General features: G+C 40.7%; 3 protein-coding genes across 10 annotated transcripts in view; 2 read left to right on the plus strand and 1 right to left on the minus strand.

The window, feature by feature from the left end:
- Nucleotides 1-3,818, plus strand: part of prkd2 (protein kinase D2) — a 43,377-nt gene extending 39,559 nt beyond the window's left edge. For both annotated transcript variants that reach the window (XM_079674712.1, XM_079674713.1), the window contains 3 exons: nt 883-1,150; nt 1,569-1,654; nt 2,358-3,818. In XM_079674712.1, the coding sequence (XP_079530838.1) occupies nt 883-1,150; nt 1,569-1,654; nt 2,358-2,579 (576 nt within the window). In that variant the 3' untranslated portion in view covers nt 2,580-3,818. The remainder of the gene's footprint in view (nt 1-882; nt 1,151-1,568; nt 1,655-2,357) is intronic.
- A 3,559-nt stretch (nt 3,819-7,377) lies between these two features.
- gpr184 (G protein-coupled receptor 184) lies at nt 7,378-11,781 on the plus strand. The gene is made up of 2 exons (XM_079679703.1): nt 7,378-7,742; nt 10,071-11,781. Exon 2 carries the CDS (start codon nt 10,112-10,114, stop codon nt 11,138-11,140), a length of 1,029 nt encoding a protein of 342 aa, XP_079535829.1. The 5' UTR covers nt 7,378-7,742; nt 10,071-10,111; the 3' UTR covers nt 11,141-11,781.
- Nucleotides 11,782-14,415: 2,634 nt separating this feature from the next.
- LOC307038247 (prolactin-releasing peptide receptor) overlaps nt 14,416-18,838 on the minus strand; it is a 44,520-nt gene continuing 40,097 nt past the window's right edge. For all 7 annotated transcript variants that reach the window (XM_079679617.1, XM_079679618.1, XM_079679614.1 and 4 more), the window contains 2 exons: nt 18,401-18,798; nt 14,416-17,892 (listed from right to left, as the gene is read on the minus strand). In XM_079679617.1, coding sequence (XP_079535743.1) covers nt 17,665-17,892; nt 18,401-18,798 — 626 coding nt within the window. In that variant the 3' untranslated portion in view covers nt 14,416-17,664. The remainder of the gene's footprint in view (nt 17,893-18,400; nt 18,799-18,838) is intronic.

An 18,838-nucleotide genomic window follows, 5' to 3' on the forward strand; every position in this document is an offset into this window, starting at 1 on the left:
AGAAATCAAGCCAGCATTTTGTTTAATGACTGACTGTAGTTATTCTTGAAAAGAGGCATTTATGAACATTTCTAAATGCTATTTGATAAGTTTGACTTTTTGTGTGGATGCAAAAGGGCTTAAAGCAAGTATTACGATCTGTTGTGGTGTTAATCTGCACCGGGAAATACTTGGATTCAACTTATACTCACTCCATTGCTCTGTTAACTATTAGGGGATGTTGCTGGGAGTTTCCTGACATCAACAACGCAACATGTTTTCCACACATTAAAGGGCAACTCCAAAAGGTCCATGAACTAACAAAGAAAATACTTTTCTAGATGCCTTAGGCCAAGAGGCGCATGGCCCACTGATTTGATCCGTTCTGTATCAGTACCTTTCCACTCACCATAAATGATTATTTGTACTAATTTATTTAAGAAGTAGTATGGCCAGCAGAATAATGAGCAATTACTGTTGCTAATTTGAATAAAGTACCAGCAACATTACAAGTATTAATATCATGTGTGCCTCAATGACACAGGAAGCTACTGCAGCCTTGAGAGTGAGGTTTATATCTCTTCAAAAATGTAAAGTATATCTATAAATGTACGGTATGGGTCTGACGAGGAAGAGTGACGGCACACACACACACACACACACACACACACACACACACACACACACACACACAGTACACAAACTAATAACCCATTCTAAATATGCGTCGGTTATGGTTTTCACTTTGGTCAACGACACGTCAGAGCTGGTGTGATGCTGTCACTCTGACGTGTTCCTCAAATCTATTTTCTCTTCTCAAGTCAAAACCTGTAATTTCAACTTCTCTGTTTCTTTCTTCCTTTATGAACCCTACATACTCTTTCTCACTTCTCCTTCTCTCAGGTGAAGTTGTGTGACTTTGGTTTTGCCCGAATCATCGGCGAGAAGTCTTTCCGCCGCTCGGTGGTCGGCACCCCGGCCTACCTGGCCCCGGAGGTTCTCCTGAACCAGGGCTACAACCGCTCCCTGGACATGTGGTCGGTCGGCGTCATTATGTATGTCAGTCTGAGTGGCACGTTCCCCTTTAATGAGGACGAAGATATCAACGACCAGATTCACAACGCAGCCTTCATGTACCCTCCCAACCCCTGGAAACAGATCTCCAGTGATGGTAAACACAGAGGGGCATGTCATTGTTACGCACATACAGTATAGGGATGCGCTCAGTTGGCAGTTATTATTAAGGAACACCTAGCCCAAACAAACACAGTAAAATACAACAGTCCTGCAATAAATACAACTTTATGAAGGTTATACTAATCAGATTTGTTGAAACTGTTTTAGAACTGTTGATTTAAGTGTATGCCCATTTAAGAGGATGATGTGTTTTGATTGGTTTCCATCATTTATCTTGTGCAGTCATCTTAACTTAAACATGGTCCTTGTTCATTGTATTTCTTTTTCTTTAGCAACTAGTTTGCTAACTGTAGGTATAATTGTTGATAGGTTTATGACCGCTGCTTTTTTTTTACTGTAGCTATATATATATATAGCTAAATATGCTGATCTGTTTTCTGTTGTGTTTCCAGCAACCGACCTGATCAACAACCTCCTGCAAGTTAAGATGAGGAAACGCTACAGCGTGGACAAGAGTCTCAGCCATGTATACCTACAGGTAGCATATACAACACACACGCACAGTGTTTTACCGTTATTAAATGTTCCTGAAATGTTTTAGTACACTTCCACTTCAACCATTACTTCCAATGCAAAGATCAGGAAGCAGCTTGTTTTTCAGATACAGAAGTATTAGAGTGGTACTACAAAATCTGTAGCCATTGCAGAAAGTGGCAAACATAAACACAAGGTGTCTGCACTCACAACCAAGCAGCAAGACCTAAGCTCAAGGCTGATATTCTCTCACCATAATGAGGGTAGATTAACTGTTAGATGTTTAACAGTGGGAAAACAGGTGAGCTTTCTCACTGTGTTTAAACCACTTCATCCTTGTTGTTTTTCTTTTGAAAATGTCCTTGCTTTAAAAAGCTTTGAGTCATGGTAGCCCTAACTTTGCTAAAAGTTTCTTTTATAATCACCTCAGAAGCATTCAGTCCAGTGAAGGGTCATTTGAGTTTCCATTCACACACACACACACACACACAAACACACACACACACACACACACACACACACACACACACACACACACACACACACACACACACACACACACACACACACACAGGCACACACTCGTGGTCTAAAGTTATTACTGGCTATGAGCTATAATGGCATAAAAGCCAATTTCACTTTAATCCCATTTCAATCTTTTCCTGAAACTGAAATTGCATCCCTGTGTTTATATGTGCTTGCCTCAGGACTATCAGGCGTGGTTGGACCTGCGGGAGCTCGAGACCAAACTCGGTGGGCGTTACATCACCCATGAGAGTGACGACACCCGCTGGCAAATGTTTGCCCGTGAACACACTCTGCCTTACCCTTCTCACCTCGTCCCTCCTGCTGGGGCGGGCTCTGACGAAGAGGACGGGGGGGAGGATGCAGATATGCAAGGCCTCACTGAGAGGGTCAGCATCCTCTGACCAGAGAGGCACAGAGGACTCGAGATTATTAAGGAAGGAGGAAAGAACTAGAGGGAGGATTGTGATGGTCGACTTCTAGCCTGAAAAGCATGGGTCTGAAAAGTGTCCAGCTGACTTTACAGCAATGTTATCTTTCACCTCTGCCACTTTTGACCCTCTTTATCTTTTGAATCGTTGAACTCTACATGCTGAGGACTGCTCGTCTCTATCTGACATCCTCTGTGCGGCTGAGCTGGCAGTTTTTACAGACTACATTAGAGTCAACTTTAAATCAGAATGTCTCACACGAATGACGCGTGTCACGTTCTTTTCCTATCACTGCAAAATGCTTCACAGTTAAGCAGGAAATGCCTCCTCACCACAAGCGATAAAGAGTGTCTTTGCTGGGGGGTGTGTTCGGTCTAAACAATGGAGTGAATATTAAAAATGAAACTGTCTCCCTTTTTAAAAGAAAAGTTTGCTTTTGCTGTCATTTAATTGGACTGACTGGAATTACCGTCGCCATTATGTATTCGGTAAAGATTGGTTTTAATTTCTCTTCGGTGCTTTACAGAGACAAAGGTCTTCCTCTGGGCTGGAAATTACTAATGTGCTGGCATGGAAGCAAACCCATTTACATTCACAAATGCATCCCCATAAGTGCATGCCCTGTAGTTAAAACGGGAGGGCATTCAGAAAACCATGTGCAATTACCACTAGTTTTGAGCCACAATAGACTCTTGGGAAATACATGTGATTAAAGATGTCTGTGCGGGTTTAAATGAACTCCTGCTTTGTGCTGTTCATAAGCTGATTTTCTTTCCCCACCCAGACCCATCTCTAAAGTCAAACAGTTGTGTATTTGCATCAAAGGCTGCCAATGTAAGCACATGTTTTACACCCTTAGCAGGTCAATGGAGACTTGTTTTGGACAACACAGCTCCCCGTTGACTGTTGTGAAGAAGGAAAGAAGTCTTTCTCTCTCGATGTGGTTAGTGCTTTGGCAGACAGCTTGGGTTAGGAAACTAGGTTTTGGAGAGTGAATGCAGTTTGATTATTGACAACCTGTCAAGTCAATATGTTGCATGTTTCTGTGAAGTAGTAGAATGATCTCGATACAATATAAAACATACTGTAGTTATGATGGTCTATTATACACATGTGTAACCTATGTAGTTGTTGAATATGCGTAGACTGTGTATGACATGTTTGAAGGATAATCCTAGCCTTGCTAACAGAAAATACAAATGTTGAACAATATTCCTTTTTGCCTTGGATGCCTTATTTATTCATCTGTCCTTCAACTGTCATCTAGAAACTAATCTAAATAAGAACCAAGCATGCAATGTGATTAAGATGCATTACTTAGACGTTTAAAAAGCAGGGACTATATTGTCCCTCTGGTTTTCTGTGGAAGAAGACATGCTTTGGTTAACACGAGACAAAGGAATAATGAACACCTTAATGCAGCAATAACATCCACTCCACTTTATGTCCCTTTCTGGCAAGATTATAACAAACATGCCGACTTCCATTTCTATTTGAATGTACTCAAATAAGGGCTAATGCAAATGTTCAAGGATGCTTGCAACATGGACTAAGGCTATGATATTATTTATGCATTTGAGTACACACACAAAAAAACACTCAGCTCTCATAGAACAAAGACCTGATCTTTTTTTACACACATTACGCCTCACAGAGTGCCACTCAAGAGGAGCCTGTGGCTATAGAGGCAAAGGTAGTGAATTGTTTTCCATTCTGCGATCTGCGCACTTCAGACGGCTACTCTGGTGAAAGCAGACCCTTCTGTCCTCCTACACTACACCAATCATCATTGCCAAACGACACAAGTGATACACTCTGTCTCCTTTTATTTCTTTCAAGTGTTTATAGTGTGTTCAGCATCCTATCATCTACACGTCTCCATGCTAATGTCTCTGCCCTGGCAAGTGGAAATGGAGATCCTCCACTTAGTAAGCAAAGACATCCAAAGCTCAGAGTACCTGGCACCATAAGGAAGTTTCTACTGAGCTTTGTGTCATTGTGCGAGAAGCAATGTTCATATTGTTTTTCAAAGTAAGAAAATAATTTGTCTTGACTGCAGAAAGTCTTGTCTAAGGGAAGAACTCGTGAAAAAGCACATCTCAAAAAATAGGATGTGCACTCAGTTGCCATCGTAACAGGTTTTATGTGTGGCTTAAGGTTTTCAGTTGAATTTCCACTAGAGACGGCAGCATCTTTGTGTACATAAACATAAAAACAAATGTTTACTTCAGTCATGTTAAGATGTTGTTCAATGACTGATAATCAGACTGTATTATCATTTTGTTACAATTTAATTCATGCATTTAATTTTCATTCATCGTAGTTTAATTCCTTAACAAGACTGAGGTGTGGGTGCTTCTTCAGAGGTTGAAACCAGGTTAGGTAAACTGACACAAAGAGTTGTTTCTAACCTATATTTAAAGAATACAACTGGTAATATTCTACGTCTGTTATTGTCAACAAATAATGCGAATATAGACCAAAGTCAACAAAGTGTTGGTGTGTCTCTTTAATGCTTACCTATCATGTTTGCTTTTAGCCCATTTTCACTCTGAAAGTGTTAATGAGACAGAAAAAGCACATTTTGTTGGAGACCATTACCAGCTGCAAATTGATACACATTAGTTGCTCTAGTAGTGAGCAGTGTATTTTAGTGAGCAGAAATGTGTAGGATTAACTTGATGCAAACGACAGTGGCCGTGTTCAAGGTATTAAAGTGAGATTTAGCACTAATTGAGTTATTATGAATATATTTTTAAGGCAATAATGGAGCTCTATGGTCCAGAGGAATAACTTAGGTGAGCTTTTGGCTACTTGTTAGTATGATCAATAATAATACTACTCACACAGTTCCTTTGTTGTTTTGTGTATATTTGGGTGGGGGGGTTCAGGGGAAATAATAGGACATTTAGGATAATGTATTTTCTTTGGAATCCTTCCAAATTTGGTATGTGGAGTGAGTTAAAAAGGTTTCAAGATTTAAACTCGTTGCTGTTATCGAGTTAGCTCAGCTCACAAATCCTGCTTCCTGAGATAGCCATCAAACACTGTCAGTAAACATACAAAACAAAAACCTTGTTAGCTCTGCAAATGTTTTTCTGTAATCGTGTAACATGATCGCAAATTCTGATTGCACTTCCTCATCCACCGCTGTGACTGCAGAGGCATTGACCAGCAGTTCGTCCATGGAGTATACATTAAAAGGCTATGCCAGCTGCTGAGCTTGCCCTCGCACTCAGGCATAATGCATATGGAAAGAGAAAAACTCAAGAGTGCAAAGCAATTTGGAAATTTGAGTTATAACTTAATGGACAAATGTTTTCTGATAGAAATTCTGTTTTTTAAAATGGTGTGTTCATGTTCATTATCACTTTTCTCTTCCATTTCTCTGTTGCTAAATAGTCATTTAACCATCTCCAGTGTTTCTTAGAAATAAATTAAACGTTTAACATTACATTTTAAGGAGGAAGGTCAAGTACAGCTCAGCTAAGGAAGCTGTTGCTAGGAAACAAACGATACTAATCACATTTTTCTCTTGTGAGAAATAGCAACATACTTTGTCAGCTTCATGCTTAGGGATTTAAAGAAAGACATGATGAGAAGGATTACTCTCCCCAGGCCCCACCAGTTCAAATCAGTTGAACTTGCACATCCAAGTTCTGGTTTTAAAATATCAGACCTTTACATTAGAAAGATTCTTTTTTTTTTAAACAGGAATCTTCAGCACGGTGAGGTGACTGACATGCAACGGTGAGTTGTCTTGCTATACGACTCTATCCTTCAATCTAACCTTCACAAGCCATGTAGTCAGAAGTTGAGGCAAGTGTGGTATCAAATCACCAAGTGACTGCTTCAATGTGTTGAGTATTGTACAACCATCCCCTTCTGATATAAACTGAACTGTTGGCTTCAATATTACTGGTACTAAAAAAAACTGCAAACCTGCTTCTTTGGCCTTTTCATTACAGAGACAGATACTCAACACTTCTATTGATGCAGAAAATAAACTATGGATGAAAGATGAGGTAAGAAGTGAGAAAACCCCTTTTTAGATTTGATTCAGAAAGCCCCTTTGGCAAATAAAGTACTTCGTCTTTTTAACCTTGCTCTTTCCATCTCTCTGCTTTTTCTGTAGCTGACCTCAGGTATGTGTTCTTGCTTATAGGAAAGTATACATCCACAGCTGGTGTAAATGTTTACTCCACACCTTAACAGATTGTCTGCAGGCATCAACCACAGATTCTTTTTATAAACATAAAGACAGTCCAGTAAAAGCTGTGGGTATTTCTCTGAGAGGATGTTTTACCGTAACCTTTCTGATAACCACACTGTTCATACCCCTGCCTGGCACAGATGTCCCAACATGTAAATCAGACTCTACTTACGTTTTGACTTCAATTCTGGTGTAGAAATTAAACGGTAAGCTATTATTTTTACACTACATGAGTCATAATGAAGGTGCAGGGCTCAACTGAGCGTAACAATGAATACACACAGAGAGGAAAGCTGTTTCAAAGCAGTAAATATACTCCATTTTATAATTGTACTCCTGGTTACACTCAGACAAGACTCACATGTGAAAGTGAATTGAGGTCACGTATGACATCTAGCAGAGTCTCATGACCCTTCAGTAGAGTGATCACAATATACACTGACAGAAGTCTCCTGTTCTGTCTCTGGTGAGTACTAACATCACAGTTTCATGCTTCTCCCCACCCCTGAAGCACACTTCCTCTGTGTACGTATGCACAACCGAACCTACCTCCTCCTACGTCTTCCCCTTTTTGTACTTCGTCTCATCCTTTCCACACACTCCTTGCTCACATTACAACCGTGGCTGTCAGCGACATAAGTCATCTCAACCCAAAAGGAAACAACAACTCGGAGTAAAGAGAGAAAAAAGCCACCCACAGTTATACTATAGGCTGAAAGTTATCTAGTGTAGTAATCATTTGAGAGTACCATGTGGGACATTCGAGGCTTGGATGCATGTCAGCAGCTTTGAAGAATCTCTTCTCTCTTCCTCTGACCCTGCTGGACTGAACTCCTTAACCTTTGAAACATCTCTGGAATGTGTCTGGAACCTTCCACCCACACTACAGCTTCGTTTTAAACACCTCCTAACAGAAACAACAGGTGAGTTCATTAATAATTACATTTCTGGGTGTGAGATGTGTGGAAATGATACTAGACACAACTGGAAAGGTAATGTTTCTTTGAATGTTTTCAAGCAGAGAGTTTAAAGTCTTTTTTAAATGTGAAACCTTGCTAGTTTTATGTTCATCCCTGTGTTTTTTTTATCCGGGGAAACACAGCTCGCTTGAGGCTGTGTGAGTCAGCGTGGCAAAAATAATTAGGTTAGAAAAGTTGATTCTCTGCAAGGTTGAATGTGTTTTGACGTTCTCCCAGTGGTGGTCACTTTAACAGGCTGGAAAGTACAGAAGAGGAGTGCTGTACAAGAAGACAATATTGGAAAATCATAGGAATATATTGCACAGATGGAACGTTAACCTTTGATAACAAGCTTTGGTATTAGGGAGGCAAGCTGTAAAACATAAATCATATTTTTTGGCTTAAAAAAGGTTATTTAACACAGGCCACATTCCACCTCTTGAGAGAAGAGGTTTAGTTTTGCTCTTTCAAAGCCTCACTGGTGACATGGCTGTGTAATTACAATCAGGCTTAGTTCAGTTTATAATATTAACAAACACATAGTTGTCTCAGATGGAAAAAAGGACGAGCTGAAGTCTGTACCAGAAAGTACGCACATATCAAGAATGGATTATGTCATCAAATCAAATAGTTCATCACTAGAAAATTACAGCAGAAGACGAAGACCTGTAGCTTACGAGATAAATCAAAGCATGGTAACAGAACAAACGGTTCACAGTTTTAGACTCATTTTTACTAATAGGGGAACAATTTTGGTGTATCATAGCGCCCAGACTGATGACTAAACAGCAGCCTACACATTCATTGTAAGACAAGACCACTGCTTGTGGGTAAAACGTTCTGATACTGAAGTCAGTCTGGTTTCACAAACCCCATTGTTTGTATAAAATATAAGCCTTCACATTCACACAAAGACACACAAAGACACACATTATCGTTCTCTAAAGATGCTCTGACTCTAAATGGCTTTTCCATTATTGAGTTTGGACCATCTTGGCCCATCTTGGCCCAGACGTTAATGTCATTAGAAGCTTCCTGAGAGCCGAGCCTGAGTGATAGAACAGAAGGTAGAGAGGAAACAAATATCAAAGAATACCACTGTGATACAGAGAGAAAAAGTACAAAGACACAGCGGATTCATTTCCTACTTCGATTTTGAGATGTGTTTAGTAATTGTGAAATAAGAAGTCTTTTTTTATTTCAAACATAACAGTTTTCTCACATATTAAACTGTTTCAAGACAGCACATTACCCCGGAAATAACCCCCCTGCTTGCCCACCATCACACATGTCCTAGGCGGTGTGCAATATACACATAGATAAAAATAGCTAAAAGATCAACAACAACAAAACGGGGTTACAAGGAGAACAGAACATTTAAATGTCTATAGAAGGAAGAAGAGGAGACAACGGTATCCGTGACATCTCTTCACAGATCTTCTGACCGTGTTCAATCTTTTCTAAGAGGAGAAAAGGCATTGACATTCATTACAAAGAAGTTGTGTCAGGGGAGGGGTTATGGTTAGGGGCTAAGTATACGTTTAGCTATCTTTGTAGCAAATGCAGCAAGTCAGCCTTCAACATGAAGCAAAACAAAGATAGCATCAAGGGGCAAATGTTTATTAAAGTGGCAGGAACTTCAGGAAGGGTGTCAACAAGGCTTGGAATTTCGTCATTTTAGGGGCAAGGCCATTTTGGTAACAGAACAAACGGTTCACGGTTTTAGACTCATTTTTACTAATAGGGGAACAATTTTGGTGTATATAGCGCCCAGACTGATGACTAAACAGCAGCCTACACATTCATTGTAAGACAAGACCACTGCTTGTGGGTAAAACGTTCTGATACTGAAGTCAGTCTGGTTTCACAAACTCCATTGTTTGTATAAAATAGAAGCCTTCACATGCACACAAAGACACACAAAGACACACATTATCGTTCTCTAAAGATGCTCTGACATTCTTTCTCCATGCTGAGCTGTTGAAGTAATAGGGAGGGAATTTTGGCAATGTCAATTTCTATTGAACCGTTGCTAGACACTGTTATCATCAGGAAGCATGACTAAGCCTGGGTCTTTTCTGAGGGGGAACTTCAACTCTGCCAAGCTAAACTACCTCACATTCAGAAACATCAGGGGGGGAAACCAGATTGTTATCTCTTGAGCTCATTGAACCACGAAATAGGATGGAGAGTAAGAAATGTCCTAGCTGTACTGTGAATCTTATGGCATTATAGTTACACTCATGTTGCCCGTGTCCTTTTTACTCAACCAAACTCTTAATTTCTTTACAGGTGAATTCTAACCATTACAGTGAAAGAAAACTAAAGACACAATGAACACCACGGACACCACAAACGCAACCCTGTGTGTTGACATTGTCGACAGCGCCATCAGTGACCTTTTAATGTCCGTTTACATTATTGCTTTTATATTTGGTTTGATCTTCCATGTGCTGACCCTGGGCCCCATTTGCCAACAAGTGCGGCGGCAAAACGTTCTGGGCATCTTCCTGCTCAACCTGTCGCTCTCTGACATTCTCTTCATCCTTACTATGCCCCTTTGGATCAACTATTACAGACAGGACCACCGCTGGGGGCTCGGTGCTGCTTCCTGTAGTGTAGCTGGCTTCATCTACTACTCCAACATGTACATCAGCCTCTACCTGCTCTGCAGCATCTCCATAGACCGCTGCCTGGTGGTCACCTTTCCACTCCGCTCCAAGACCCAGCGTACGTCCCGCTACGCCTGGGCACAGTGTGCAGCTGTGTACGCTGCGGTGATAACTCTGCACATCATGGTACTGATCAATGACAATCTCACTGACGCCCACGATGAGGTCAACAACAATGACCGTTGCTATGAAACGTACCCCATTACCCACGCTGTCGCCTTGTTCAACCTGGTCAGAGTAGGCATCGGCTTCGTGCTGCCCCTGCTGGTGTTGGCCGTGAGCTACTGGAGGGTGCTGGCCACCGTGGGCCAGAGTCCCGGCCTGAGCGCCCAGGCTAAAAGGAAGGTCCGCATGCTGTCCTTTGGGGTGATTGGCATCTTCTCCATGTGCTTTGCTCCATATCACATTCTCCTGCTCATCCGCTCACTTGTCTTCTACAGCAGTGATAGCACAGGAGCTGAAGGAAGTTACTGCAAGTTTGAACAAAAAATGCACTTTTATTTCTCATGTACACTGGCAATGTCCAGTCTGAACTGCGTGGTGGACCCTGTGTTGTATGTGTTGGTAAGTAACGGAGTCCAGGAAGATTTGAAACTGTGCTGGAGGAGGCATAGAAGGACACAGACAGGCACAGACCCAGCTTTAACTGCATACAACAGAGGAACGTCTAATAATAACCACCTAATATGAAAGTAAGCTGTAAGATGGTGTGTGTGTGTGTGTGTGTGTGTGTGTGTGTGTGTGTGTGTGTGTGTGTGTGTGTGTGTGTGTGTGTGTGTGTGTGTGTGTGTGTGTGTGTGTGTGTGTGTGTGTGTGTGTGTGTGTGTGTGTGTGTGTGTGTGTGTGTGTGTGTGTGTGTGTGTGTGTGTGTGTGTTACATGCTCTTGCATAAGCTTTTTAAAGTCATGGCTTTATTTTCAGAGGTGGCGAGAATAGCATGAATATATACATCCAATAATCAACCCTTCTTCAGACAATCAGTTATTGTTATTCTCTCCCTCATATCCTGCACGATGTAGAGCGGGGAGGGGGGAGGGGGGTTGAATTATTTGCATCTCCGTGCTCTGTAATTAGATTGTATTCCCAGGTTCTGCTCCCTCAAGAGGTCTTCAGACACTTCTGGTTCCTGGCTGGACACTGCAGGAGTTGAAGAACACTTGCGTTTTCCTACCAATCTATACAAGGATATTGTGATTGTGATTGTGGGACCCAAAGTGCAACTCTAAAGCATGCACAAACATCATTTTATTCGCATGACCATGTACCTTGTCTAAATGTCGGCAAACGCCATGTTGAATGTAAATCCAAATAAAAAAAGGGGTTTGAACAGATGCTCGGCTTTTAGGTTGTTAATGCAGAACACTTGAAATTGTATCCAGTTGGCATTTTTTACATATCCACAGGGATGAAGGGAATGATAGAAGCACTTTGCCATTTGTATCACACATACAGTTAATAATAAATCCAGCCCAGCTGTGTGCAGCGCAGGTGTCAAGTGGGCAAACACTGTAATCAGAGACCAATTTTCAATGATAAAGGAACAGAAAAATAAGAGGAAAGAAAAAAGAAAAGAGAGAGTAAGTGAGTTGACAACAATAAGGCTGTTATTGCTTTGTTTTGATTTGCCCATTATTCATACAATGGCTCTCTCATCCATCAATAGAGCTATAGTGCATAATCGATACATGACTAACTGAGCACTCGGCATATAACCAGTATGATCCTTGAGGTTGTTTGGGTTTGTACAACATGTTCTTTTTCTTAAAAGCCTTTACTGTTGAGTCCGTTGGTCTGAAAGACACATTTTTGTAAATGGAAACAGGCATACTTGTTTCCAGAAAACCTCTTAGTAGTTTTATATTTATACTTGTGCAGAAATGTCATTCTGAAAACATTATTACCCCGGCAAAATAATTGTCTTTCTCTTTTTCTTTTAACAGATATTCCGATATCACAAGCTCGGTGTGCAGTATTAAATCCTTTGATAATAACATTGGTAATATTCTAAATTATATTTTTATATTTTCAACAAATTCTATGACATTTCAAAATCGAAATGATTGATTCTACCACCAAAAACAATGATTGAGGAGTCATTTGTTCCATTATTATAATATCTGGCACTGCATAATAAACAGCCTAATGCCAGGGATACTTACCTACCCAGCTGTTCTAGGAAATCATCTTTGGTAGGTAGGAAAGGACCAGAAACAGTTTTAGGAAGTTGGAAAGTATTCAGAGATGGATAAAGCATGGAAAGTAAATAATGATGCCAGCATCTGAGAGTGAGTGAGGATTAATCTACCATATCAGATTCTCGGTTTGGTTAGTCTTTCAGCTTAGAGAGACTTGTAAGAAAAATAAGTCCCTAATTCATTTATGAATTCATGAAAGGCTCCCAAAAGATGTCCTTTCCTCACTTTATTACTTCCTATCAATACTCTTACCAGTAAGAGCCCAAGGCAATTTCAAGAAGAACTACTTGAAAAAGTGATTTGACTGCAATCAAATATGAAAGAAATTACCCAAAGCTGCAGTCCATCATATTGTGGCATAAGGTCCAAGATATTACAGATCCATTTTCTCCAGGCTCAGTTTTTAATGAGCTTACTCAGACTGTAGCCGTGGTAAATCAATGCGCTTCCATTGATTCGCTGTTGTGACCCACAGGCTCATGATGCAGGGTGGGTCAGAATGAAGTTAATACTAGACTGAAGTTATTTTAGTGTTTAGTTCAGTATTACGACGGAGATGCCATCCATGGAGGATCTTTACTCCCAGCGGCTCAGGAAGAAAGCCCTGATTATAAAAGACCCCCATCACCCCAACCACAAACTGTTCAGTCTGCTGCCGTCTGGCAGGCGTTACCGCAGCATCCGGACTAAAAGCACCAGACTCAGGGACAGCTTCATCCCACAGGCCATAAGACTGCTAAACACCTGAACTTTTGAAACAACATCCATAACATTCATCTGGCTGCAATTTTGAAATTATTTATCTAATATATCATATTCCAATCACTTGAATATAGACTCTTATTGCACTATTTCACTATTTTTCTTTTGTATTTACTTGCACCATTTTTTCTGTTTTTCTGTTTTATTGTGTTGCTCTGTTGGAGGAGCCTGTGACCTAAGATTTTCATCGACATAACTACACTGTAGCTATGTACGTATGACTAATAAAAGCATTGAACCTTGTACCTTGAACCTATTATGATACATACAAAGCAGCATTCAATATAAAGTATTTTTTTATTTTCCCTTCCATAATGTGCAATCACTGCTAATTAGAGCAAAAATAAACTGCTCTCCCGTTGCCTCGTCATAATGAAGCAGAAAGTCTCAATAATCAACTCAATTTCTGAACCACAACGCCAAAGTGGTCTATCAATAGATTTGATGCTTCACAAGGCAAACAAAATTTCCAACATAACTATATCTATCCGTCTGTCTGTCTGTCTGTCTGTCTGTCTGTCTGTCTGTCTATCTATCTATCTATCTATCTGTCTATCTATCTATCTATCTGTCTCTCTCTCTGTCTGTCTGTCTGTCTGTCTGTCTGTCTGTCTGTCTGTCTGTCTGTCTGTCTGTCTGTCTATCTATCTATCTATCTATCTGTCTATCTATCTATCTATCTATCTATCTATCTGTCTCTCTGTCTGTCTGTCTGTCTGTCTGTCTGTCTGTCTGTCTGTCTGTCTGTCTGTCTGTCTATCTGTCTGTCTGTCTGTCTGTCTGTCTGTCTGTCTGTCTGTCTGTCTGTCTGTCTGTCTGTCTGTCTGTCTATCTATCTGTCTCTCTGTCTGTCTGTCTGTCTGTCTGTCTGTCTGTCTGTCTGTCTGTCTGTCTGTCTGTCTCTCTGTCTGTCTGTCTGTCTGTCTGTCTGTCTGTCCGTCTGTCTGTCAGTTTTTTGTTGATGATTGTTGAAATTACAAAATAAAGACACAAAACATTTCCCTTACAGTTTTAATTCACAGACAGAAACAAATTCAACTTAGCTCTTACACCTGGTTAGATGTATACTTTGACGTTCTTATAGGTTTTTGTGGTTCTCTGTTGTGCACCGGTGTGCTTGCATGTACATGTGGTTTAGTACAATAGACATAGCCACAATATATTTTTTATTTTTCTTGTTGACATGCTAAAACACCCATTAAGAAACAGGGAAACAAACAATGATTTAGTCAATTATAATAAACCACTTACATTTTTCAAAAGAATTTTTCGATTTGATGACAACAAAGCATATTTGTGATTCTACTAAAAATAATAACCTGCTGTATATTTTTAATAACCTTATTTTTCATGTGGCACTTTTTCACTTGAACTTTTCTTTTAAAAGTTGTGTCATTATTGGGGGTTCAGTGACATATGTCTGGTTTATAAAACAAGAGGCCACAAGCAAGTCTAACTCTTCACTTTAAGGAGCTTTTTTTGTTTATCTGAATATGAAGCAAATGAACTAGTCCAGCTTTCAGCCTTATCCAAACAGCTGAAGTGGTTGTGAAGAATTGTCAGACTTATGGTCTTTAGAATTCCAAATAGGGGGAAAAAGCAATCTATTTATCTTGGGTCTATTTGTTGTATTTTCTTTATTCTTTCTCCTGCCCTTTATTTCGCGTTTTTAGCAAGATTTCTCTTGGTATTCAGGCATCATCTGCTTGTAACTAATGACTAGACTGAGGCAGAAACATGGTGGTGTAATATCATATGTTTACCTCACAGTGCAATCACTTGTTTTGATTACATTGCAGAAGAGGATTTTTCTTTGTTTTTGTTTGTGCTTACAGACACGCCTCTGTTTTTAGAGTCTAACATACCGTTACAGTAAAATCAATGCTTTTGAAGAACTGGTGACAAAAACAGTGCAAGGTATGTTCCCTCTTTATCTGTAACTTTAGGTCCTTAGGTTTTTGATTGCTTATAATCCTTAGTATTTCAAGTCCAGAAATACTTAACAAGAATATTTCAAATCAAATTGAAAGGCCTTTAACTGTGAAATGACAATGTGTTTGGAATCATGGCAACAACTGAAGGTGAAATTCCCATTTTTTAAGAGACCATTTAAGTAAGAGCACCTGGCCAAAAATGCAATTGAGAGCTGAACGCAAGGTTGACTTGGATGGAAAATCCATGGTACCCAAACAACAAACAGCAAAGTAATCTGATTGTTGAGAGGGGACAATTGGCATCAGCAGCGTTGGCTGGGGAGCCAGGGATTCTTTTCTAAAACGAATGCTACACTACCACTTGGCTGACCGAACAAATTGTATTTTGGCATTTAAGAGTGAGCTGGTTGTTGACGATCTGCCCTGCAACTTGATTGTGTTTTGTCTATCCTTCCACTTAACAGTAGAAAAACATGTATTGTATTTTAAAAGCAATAATTGTTGTGCAAACTGTAGTACCTCAATAACCAGGTTAACAAAATCCGATGCCATTTAAAGGTGGGGTAGGTAATTTTGGAGAAACCAGCTCGAGTGCGCTAGAATTTGAAAATACACAGCCGAACAAATCTGCCACTTCCTTACAGAGCCCCTCCTCCAACACACACGAACGCGCACATGACCAATGAGGGCACGAGATAAGTCTGTGCACAGATGGAAGGCTGACAGGCAGGTAAGCCATCCAATTATTTTAGCCGGGCCGGCTAAAATAATTGGTCGTGCTTTTTACAGTACTACGGCTTCCACAGATGACATTTTTTATGGATTTTTTGTCAAAGCACTTAAGATATTCATTGCTATCGGGATGTTAAGAGCATTCCATGGAATATAACAAAAAGTGTATCTCGAGCCGGTTTCTCAAACTTACCTACCCCACCTTTAATATAATTGATATCACAATAGCAAGTTCTTTGGTGAATTATTGAACAGAAGACATGTGCAAAAATATATTGAATAGTCAGGCTTTGGCACAGAAAGCATAAATCCTAGTGGATGGAAACCCTGGTGTCTTTATTGTTCATACTCTGGATATTATGTTTACATGTTTCTCGAGACAGAGCCCAGCCACTGAGATTGAAAGTAACATTTATGAATCTGATATGAATTCAATTTTTTTACAGAGAGGTCTGAAGGTCACTATAAGGCCGCATATTTTTTCTCCCAGTGCTGTACATATCATATCTGTTCCACAAAGGTCCATACAAACTAATACAAACTTACATACATGCAAATGCAATCCTATTAATCCATGTGAACAGGTGACATAAAAGTGGAACCAAACCACAGAGAACAGCTACTACATAATTACACTAAATTAGCAGGCAACATTATTTAACATTTTTTAATATCTAATATAATCAAGGTGATGCAATATGAGAGAAACACATCTGATTTTTAAGCAAAGGCATTCAGCAGCAGGGATATGGAAAAACCATCTGGTATCTATATGTCTACAACGGCCTGCAATCTATGTCTGGTGAAGGAGAGTTCATGGTAGGGTCGGCTCCCTGAACATTTACCTCCAGGATGTCGGCTTCACAGCTCTGCTGCCTGTTCAAGCTGCAGTATCTGCTTAGTGTCCATGCCAGCAGCTACGCCGTCCAACAAAAACACAGGGATCCCAGTGGAATCTTCTTGATCATCATCCTGAACTACAGTCTGGTATGCCTTTTTGTCCCAAGTGGCCTTATTTAGAACTTACTCTGGGGACACTAGGACAACATTTCACAACATTCTGGAAACACATTGATAAAACTGGTTTAAATAAAGTAATGCAATGCAAATTCAGAACAGACCCCTGATATTGCTGACAAGAGCTGCTCATCGTTCATTCAGGGATGTGAACTGAGGCCAATGCTCAGTGTGTCGAGCCAAGAAGCCCTTAACAAAAAGGTTGCTTGTTTATTCAAAGTGTATTAATATATCACTTGTTGCATGTCCAAATAACATCAAATCTGACTCTGCGTGTCCTTGGGTTCACACCAGCCTGCCAAGGTAGGATTAACAGTTCTTAAGCTATCAGATGGAGAGACGGACGGACAGACAGACAGACGGATGGACTGACGGACAGACACACAGGCAGACAGATAGAGAAACAGACATATTCCTTGCTTTTAAGTACAATGAAGCGTTTGCCTTGTTTTCCTGGACGACTTTGGCCTTAAGATGGTTGTTAGGGGTGCAGCCGATAGCTTGTGGGCAAGGACAGGGCTCTGGGTGTCAGGCGATGCTATAGCAGTTATATCAAATAGGGCACGGCCTAAAATCAGCTCCTGGACGACACCCTCTCCACCATCTCCCTCTGACGATGACGACAGGGACAGAGGTAGCCTTTCAGGTGCATGCGCACCTTGCTGTGCAGTGAGGCGTAGATAAAAGGGTTGTAACACGCAGAGCTCATAGCTACTAAATGACAGCAGACTTGTAAGACATTTATGTAGCGCTTCCCTATGATGTGGAAGTCTGGGTCCAGGTCCAGCATCAGGGTCAGCACCTGCACAGTGACATGGAAAAACCTGGCTGTATTCACTTATATTTACACATTTCTGCAACCATTTGTGATTTGTGTGTAAGCACGGTTTTTGGAATGTGGCTCATTGTTTGTGCAATCCTACTGCAATGAAAGGTCTGAGCTATTCTACCATGACGATAAAATCCTCGGTGTTAGTTGTTTGCATCGCTCATTGCAGACAGTTAGTTTTGTGGCCATGGTGTACCTGGAATTAAGGTTCTGTGGTTAATGATGTATAACATTCATTATCTTATTGTCAGTTAAAGATTTTCCCCTTTTCATCTTTTTACTGCTGTTGAGTTTGTGCATTTCCTAGTAGATACCTAGGAAGAATTGACTAGATCTTCCGCCAAAGCCCTACTCCTGAATCAAGACTTTAATCAAAATCCATGTAACAGGTTATATAAGGAGCAGAGAAGAGTAGTCGAGCTAAAATTGGCTCGAAGTTTGGCTTCATTTAAGAATTTTACAGTCTGGATCAGGGACTCACCTGCAGAGGCAGCCAACACAGGGCGAAAGCCAGCACTGAGGCCACCAGCAGTGAGAAGGTTTTCCTTCTCCTCTGGCTCCATCGCTGCTGGCTGTTTGATGGCTCCCCAGGCACTGAATAGCGTTTCAGGCTAACAGTAATGGCGCAATAAGATATGCTGACTGACAGCAGCGGGATCATATAAGAGGCAATGAGAGTGAAGCAGGAGTAGAGCAGCCGCAGATTGCCAGTATGAGGCCAGAATTCTTCACACACTACAAGGTCGATGCCATTGGGTCGCAGGTCCATGTAGCGTGTGTAAAGAGACTGAGGTGCAGCCAGGGCCAGAGATAAAAGCCACACACCAAGACTCACTGCCCCACAACTCCACACAGAGATCCTCCTCCGTACTGGGTGAGCTGAGACAGGAAGGAAAAAAAGCATGAATGAAAACCAAAG

Source organism: Notothenia rossii (genome assembly GCF_949606895.1).
Source record: "Notothenia rossii genome assembly, chromosome: 4".
Taxonomy (NCBI): Eukaryota; Metazoa; Chordata; class Actinopteri; order Perciformes; family Nototheniidae; genus Notothenia; species Notothenia rossii.

Bases quoted from the DNA above. Each gene is read 5' to 3' on its own strand.
- gpr184 (XM_079679703.1), top strand. From the start codon at position 10,112: ATGAACACCACGGACACCACAAACGCAACCCTGTGTGTTGACATTGTC.